This window comes from Mus caroli, chromosome 4, assembly GCF_900094665.2.
Source record: "Mus caroli chromosome 4, CAROLI_EIJ_v1.1, whole genome shotgun sequence".
In the NCBI taxonomy this organism is placed as follows: domain Eukaryota; kingdom Metazoa; phylum Chordata; class Mammalia; order Rodentia; family Muridae; genus Mus; species Mus caroli.
The window spans coordinates 39453378-39461149 of NC_034573.1; the positions used below are offsets into that span (position 1 = coordinate 39453378).

General features: G+C 46.4%; 1 protein-coding gene across 4 annotated transcripts in view; it reads right to left on the reverse strand.

Annotated features, from left to right (window-relative positions):
* Positions 1–7: 7 nt before the first annotated feature.
* Positions 8–7772, reverse strand: part of Slc25a51 (solute carrier family 25 member 51) — a 10828-nt gene continuing 3063 nt past the window's right edge. For 2 of the 4 annotated variants that reach the window (XM_021160357.2, XM_029476693.1), the window contains exons 2-3: positions 6342–6450; positions 8–1815 (exon numbers count right to left, since the gene is read on the reverse strand). In XM_021160357.2, coding sequence (XP_021016016.1) covers positions 877–1815; positions 6342–6398 — 996 coding nt within the window. In that variant the 5' untranslated portion in view covers positions 6399–6450 and the 3' untranslated portion in view covers positions 8–876. Of the gene's footprint in view, positions 1816–2121; positions 2276–6341; positions 6451–7772 lie in introns of those variants that run through there. The other 2 variants (XM_021160359.2, XM_021160358.2) reach the window with 2 other exon arrangements.

Consider the following 7772-nt stretch of genomic DNA (forward strand, 5'->3'; position numbering starts at 1 on the left):
GCTTGTATTAAAACTCCCCAAATAAAACTTTATGGAAGTGTTTATTTGTTAAAGTCCAGTACCAGAGAGCAGGACAGACATGACAGTTACTATTCACAAGGGACAGTGTCCTCACTGGTTGGCTGTCGACAGCAGTAGCACAAAGAAGCAAGCAGAATAGCAGAGCCTGCAGTGACCAGCTTACCATGATGAAGCACACAACGGAATTTAACTAGGGCACCCTATCTTTTGGCAATGAATTCAGTAAAAACAGCACAAGGACATTCTGGAAGGGCTTAAAGTCAGACTCCGAATTAAACAAAGTGTTCAAAGCCAAACAGCAAAATGGAAGCTTTCGTTAGCTGCTCAATTCTATCAAATGTGAACAGAAAGTTTGGATCGCGGCTATCGCAACAGCACTTATTTCAAAGCTAACCCCAACCATTCATCATGGAGCTACATGGCACCGAGTGGCACCTCTGCTCCAGTCCTCCGTGCAGAGCTGGGCTCTAATGACGATGACCCTCTTAAGAGCAGAGACAAAGTGAATGAGGTGAGACAGCCTGAGAAGCCCCGGCTGGGGGCGGAGCACGTGCTCTGGCTGCGGAGGCCACAGCCCCAGAGGAAAAGAACTCTCCCAGCGGCCAGCTGCCCTGAAGGGGATTCATCGGGTGCAGGCTGGTCCCGGGCAACAGCCTAAAGCTCTGGAGTAATGACCACACCCGAACCCTGACACCTGCCCACTGAGACCTGGACTCTGTCCTTGTCAATGCTCTGTCTGCAAGTTATGGCTTGGTCTTGGACACCAAACTGTACTTAAGCCAATTAGGATCAAAGCCAAATTGCATTTTCCTCAGGTCTAGTTAGATGAGAGTAACATCTCCCGTAATGACTTCATCATACAATCTTTAACAAAAACTCGTAAGTGGCATTGATTATTCCCCAGGAGATGAGAGAGCGGTGGTAATTCAGATGTGCACCTCTGAAGAGATTGATCAGCTTCCTGTCCCGCTCTATCCAGATAGTCTTGAACACCATGGGGAGAGACTGGAATGGCCCGCCAATCTGAGACTGTATTCGAGCTTTGACAACGTTAATGGGGAAGCTTAAGAAGCCCAGCATGGCCCCGAGTACACCTCCACAGATAAAGTCATTGACCAGGTGGGCGCTGTATGTAGTGGCAGTAGGCAGGCGCTCCTTAATGGGCCCTCGAAGGCCAAAAAAAAGGACATTGCCAAACCCATTTCGGAAAAGGATGGGCACCATGCCTCGGTAATACTCTGCGATCCCGTGGCATCTGAGCGCCTTGAAGGCCTGGTAAGTGTTTGTGAACTTATCGTGATGTCTGTGGTCCTGAAGCAACGTCTGAACCCTTTCGAATGGAGTGAGAATGGCTTCCGTTGTCCCGGCCAGCAGCGCAGCCAAGCTTCGGGTGGCAAACTCGGGAGCGCTGCTCACGTGCTTGTGGAGCAGGCGCGACAGGTCCTCATACAGACCAAACATAAGTGCCAGCGTGGTCGTCTTCTGCATCAGCGGGGGCAGGATTCCGCGGTACAAGTTGCGGAACCCATCCTTCCTCAGCTGCAGGACTGCATCCCGGGTCTTGATGCCGTACAGCTGCTGCCGGAAGAGGATCTTCTGAACCGGGTAAGTGATCGCCACGTTGTTGAAGGCTGCGCAGTAGCCACACAAGTAATGCTTCATGTCCCCCACGCCCGCAATGTGAGGTGACAAGTCCTGGTTCGAAGAGGTCAGCATTGGGGGCCTCTTCTCATGCGCTTCGGAGTCCATCATGGTGCTTCCGGCCTTTCCTCTCTGGGGAAGAGTTTCTTTAACCTGTAGGTAATGAACGGCCAAGGTGTTAGAGAGAGCGCAACTCAGGAACTCTGCCCAGTCCCCTCTCCAGTTCCCACACTCTGCATTTTCCCTTTAAAACTGGATTAGTAACACTCTATTAACGTGATTCCGTCAGTGTGCTGTTCCTACATACAGGTCAGCAGTTTGTTTTCTGTGGGGTTTTGTTGTTGCCATTCTTGTTTTATGATAGGCTTGCTATACATACATATTTGCATACACACATACACACACACACACACACACACACACACACATCTATATCGCCCAGGATAGCCTTCAACTCACAATGTTCAATGTCTAGCTTTAGATCACTGGTTGTCCTAGAGGAACCCTGGGTCTTCCCCTTCTGCAATCACTTTCACTCAAACGTTTACAACAGACTGAAGAAACAGACGCTCCATCTATGTGTTAGCCTGACAGGAAGGAAGTATGGAAAGTTAGAAAGCACATGGGAGGCACAGAATATGCAGGTTATTTTTCATAAAATGTGATATTAACAGGCCATAGGTCCATCGCTGCTTTGTTGACAGTAATTACTATTTCAAACTTGTTTTAATCCTAAAACTTGAATATCAATCCATGTAAATGAAAGCTTTTTGAGGTTCACAATAATTCTTAAAGGAATTTATTTATTTATTTATTTATTTATTTATTTTATTTATTTATTTTAAAGGAATTTATTTCTTTAAAGAAATTTATTTCTTTAAAGACAGTACACTGTAGCTGTCTTCAGACACACCAGAAGACGACATCAGATCTCATTACAGAAGGTTGTGAGCCATCATGTGGTTGCTGGGAATTGAACTCAGGAACTCTGGAAGAGCAGTGACCACTGAGCCATCTCTCCAGTCCCTCTTAAAGGAATTTATAAAGTACTGAAACAGGGGCCACTAAGATCACCGGCCCAGTTTCTAAATACTGGTTCTTCTACAGAACCAGAGAGCGCCATCATCCAACCATCATCTAACTGAAACAAGACTCAGTTCTCCCAGGAGCTACCAGGCTCAGAAGCCCAGCGCTGGGGAAGTGGAGATGTAAAAAGTTAAAAGGTCACCCTGCAGTTTACACAGCCAAGCTCCTGGCCAGCTAGGGCTTCAAGTGAAACCCTATCTCAAAACAAAACAAAAACAGGACAAAGTCCTCCTAAGACATACACCAGCAATCCTAACATCCCAAGGATCACCCTATAAACCACCTTTTATTTAGGGACAAAAGAGTAATCTGAATATATTTTAGATTTTTAAGTGTTTTTGTTTTTTTGTGACAAGGTTTCTCTGTGTAGCCCATGTTGCCCTGGAACTTGCTCTGTAGTCCAGGCTGGCCCAGAACTCAGAAATCCACAGGCCTCTGCCTTCCATTGCTGGGATTAAAGACATGTGCCACCTCTGCCCAGCTTGATTTTTAGTTGTTTTTTTTTTAATTAATTAATTAATTAGTTTGTTTGTTTGTTTGTTTGTTTTAAGAGGCTCAATGTAGCCTTGGCTGTCCTGGAAATCACTCTAAACCAGGGTGGCCTTGAACTCAACAGAGATCCTCGTGCCTTTGCCTTCCATTGCAGGGATTAAAGGTGTGCACAATTACCATCCAGTGATTTTTAGTTTCTATAAAGTGATTCTGTTTGTTTGTTTTGTTTTACAAAATAGTTTTTCTCTGTATAGCCCTGGCTGTCCTAGAACTCACTCTGTAGACCAGGTTGGCCTGAAACTAACAGAGATCCTCCTGCCTCTGCCTCCCTAGTGTACTGCTGGGATTGAGTGCTGGGACTAAAAGGATGCTTGGACGTGCTCTATCTTGTTGTTTCCCTATGTGCAGTATGTGCAGCTGCACACCCTTGCTGGCAGGGGCGTGTGCAGGCTAGGAGAGGGTGAGGGTGTTGGAGCATCCCTGCAACTGGCAGCACAGGTGGTTGTGGACAGTACAGGTGCTGGGAACTGCTCTCTGAAAGGGCAACAAGCCCTCTTAGCTATGGAGCTATAACTCAAGGCCCTTGTATTTTTAAATGGACTAATTCTTCTATAGTGAGAGACATTTAACAACTCGGCAGCAAAATAGTAAATAACCCAATTTAAAAATGAGCAAAGGACTTGAATGAATGTGTCAAAATAAGGACTGTACAAAATGGTCAACAGGCACAAGAAAGGTGATCAACTTTATAAATCATGAGAAATACAAATCAAAATTACCACTTTCTACCCATTTGAATATCTAATATCAAAATCAACAATGAAACACCTACACACACACACACACACACCACACACACACACCACACACACACCAACAAATAAACCAGGAGCCAGGGCGATGTCTTAGCAGGGAACCTTTTGCCTGCAAGCCTGAAGACCCCAACTCGGTGCCTGGCACCCACATAAAGAGCTGTCGGGCAGGGACCGAGGAACCTGCTGGAGCAGTGGCTCTCAGCCTTCCTCTGCTGCAACCCTTAACACAGCGCCTCATGTGTGCTGACCTCCAACCATAACATTATTGTTGCTACTTCCTTACTGTAACTGTGTTGTTATGAACTATAATGTAAATATCTGATATGCAGGACATGTGCTTTTTGATCCCCATGAAAAGGCTGTTCTACCCCCAAGATACGGAGAACCACAGGGTGAGAACCCTTGCTGTACGAGTTCACGCTGCCTGGAGTAGCAATGCTGAAACACTGAAGAGCAGATGCATGCCTCAGAAACATGGGCAGCGTCCTAGAAAGTGGTCCTCTGACCTCCACGGCACACTAGCACACATGCACACACACACACACACACATGCAAATATATTTTTGAAAAAGCAACAAGGATCCAACAACCACAAAACACAAGCATCGGTGGGACGTGACTGGAGGCCTAAGCACTGGCAGGACTATAAGATAGTACAGTGCTCTGGGAAGCAAGGTGCTCCCTGTAAACGAATCCACTGTCGATGATATCAAATGGTGTCAAATGTGGGCACACAGCCAAAGTCACCACTAGACATGCTCACAGCAGCACCACCCAATGGGTGGGAAGTTATCAATTTAAGCCACATTGCTTAAATGGTAAATAAAACAGGTCAGACAAACTCTCTAGGTCTTCGATTTGAACAAAAACAAAAGTCTGTTAAATTCTTCATGATTTTCCTACATTACCACACTAGGCTGCTAAACACTGCTACAGTCAGGACAAAAAAATGTTGCAGAGAGGGAAGAAGGCAGAACCCAGGCCCAGAGAAGAATCAGAAACAGCAGATCTGTAACAGGATACAGCACCCACAACCAGTTTCCCTCTACACCAGCTTAGGGGAATTCTTCAGTCTCCTGCCCTAGCAGGAACTTGATTTCTAGCTCCCCTTCCTGCACCTACAATTGGAACTTATCTTAAACTTTGGTCAAGTGTTCTCAGGTAGCTATGAAATGTCAGAGATACTGGAACCCAAGGCTGAGGAACACACAGGAGCCTTTGAACCTACGAGTCACCTGAAGGAATATCCCAGCTCTATCACACATGGACCTGTGAGCTTCGGCAAGTCAGAGCTGTGTTGTTTAGAAGACAGGGAAGTTCCCTATCTCAGAGGCTGGCCGGTTCACTGAGGGAACAGAGTGCCCTTGAGAGTGGGGTGGAGTACAGAGGTGCTCAATGAGACTGAATCCTTACCGTTCTCCTCGGAAGTGCTGCCCTTTAGGTGGCAGCCTGATAAATCCATTATGTGTAAAAATATCATGTGAGAAATGCACATATTTATGTTTGGTACTGCGGACTGAACACAGGGCTTCATGCATGGTAATCTCATTCACTGACTGCCTGTGTCCCTGAGAGAGTTAAGACACTGGCACTGGCTGCTTACCTCTGTGACTGTGTGGCTAACAGAAGGTTTGGCTCACTGCTGCGTCGCATCAAAAGAGTACAGTGTCCCTTTTGTCACTAGCCAGTGAAAATTATTTAAGGTGCAGTTCCTACTGAACGCTTTACTTCTGCACAAGAGAGTCAAACAGGGCTGATGTCACTCTCCGTGCACAGCAGAGACAGGCACAGCACCGCGAGTGGCATAAGTCAATGCCCACCCGGCTGGCCTTAGAGCAGGGGGTGGCACCTTGGTTTCATCTGAGTAACATTTGGCTTTTGGTGCGCGACAAGCCAGGGCCCAGCCACTGAGCCACCCTTCCCACCTCCATTGGTGGCATTCTATGGTCCACCCCCACCACTATTCCTGAGACCCCAGTTTCTGATTTTCACATCAAGTTCCATTGTCTGTTCAACTGGCTTTAGAAGAGCAAATCTGTGCGTCTCTTTCTATATGCTGTGGAGCAACATCAATACTGCCAATGCTATTTGGTCCTTTATTTTGGTTTTTCGAGACAGGGTTTCTCTGTGTAGCCCTGGCTGTCCTGGAACTCGCTCTGTAGACCAGGCTGGCCTCGAACTCAGAACTCCCCCTGCCTCTGCCTCCGGCATGCTGGGATTTAAGGCGTGCGCCCCCACAGCCAGGCTTCTGCATTATCTGTTCCTTTAAAGTTTACAAGACTTTACCTGTGACATCTGAGCCTGGCACTGAGGATGACAGCTTTCTGGGAACTTTCCCAGCATTTTCCATTGTTAGCCTTCTCTCTTCTGAAGCCAGTTTTGATAACTGCATTTCCTTTAAAAAAAAAAAAAAGTTGGGTTTAATTTCTATATTCTTATAGTTTTGTTTTCCAGGACAGCCAGGGCTATACAGAGAAACCCTGTCTCGAAAAAAAAAAAAAAAAAAAGTTTGAGCCAGGCGTGGTGGCGCACCCTTTAATCCCAGCACTCGGGAGGCAGAGGCAGGTGGATTTCTGAGTTCAAGGCCAGCCTGGTCTACAAAGTAAGTTCCAGGACAGCCAGGGCTACACAGAGAAACCCTGTCTTGAAAAACCAAAAATAAATAAATAAATAACAGATATGTTTGTGGGGGCCAGAGAGATGGCTCAGAGATTAAAGCACTGACTGCTCTTCCAGAGGAGCTGAGTTCCCAGCAACCACAAGGTAGCTCACAACTACCTATTATGGGATCCCATGCGCTCTTCTGGTGTGTCTGAGGACAGCTACAGTGTACTCACACACATAACACAAAGCATTAAAAACAGACACATCTATGTATGTGCCCCTTTCTCTTGAGCACTGTACCAGCTGTCTAATGTCCCTCTAGGCCCAACAGAGTGCCAGTTCTTCAATGACTGCCCACACCCTTACCCGCTTACTTCCCATTCCCTAGAAAATCTCAACAAGCTCTAATGTGGTTGCAAGCCTCTGTAGAGTATCTTTTTTTATTTGTTAACTGTGTCTGTGTGGGTTGTGAGCAGCCTGAGGCAGTGCTGTGCATCAGTTGGGCCCTCTGGCTCTTCCCCCTCCTCCCACCCCCTGAGGTCCTCGGCAGCCTTTCCGTTTCTTAGAGGCTTGTAAGAACACGGCGATTGATGCTCCACAGGCTCTGAGCTCTGCCAGATACTGAGCCTGGTAATGATTAACTGTCCAGCCTTCAACAGCCATGCTTTCTACTGCTCCAGCTGACAGGCATGAGGTAAAAACTTTTGTTAGTTTGAGACCAGGCCTTGCTTTAGTTTGGCCCAGACTGACCATAAACTCGTAAGTCTCCTGCCTCAGCCTCTAAATGCTATAATTATAGGTACTATCAGGCCTGTCTAAAAAATGGTTTGTTTTTTGTTTTATTTTTTTAATTAATTAATTTTTTTGTGTTGTTTTGAGACTGGGTTTGTCTGTGTAGCCCTGGCTATCCTGGAACTCAGAGATCCACCTGCCTGTGCCTCCCAAGTGCTGGGATTAAAGGTGTGCCGCCATACCCAGCTAAGAACTCTTATTAGTACTACACCTAACAATAGAAGATTAATTTTTTTTTTTTTTTTTTTGGTTTTTCGAGACAGGGTTTCTCTGTATAGTCCTGGCTGTCCTGGAACTCACTTTGTAGACCAGGCTGGCCTC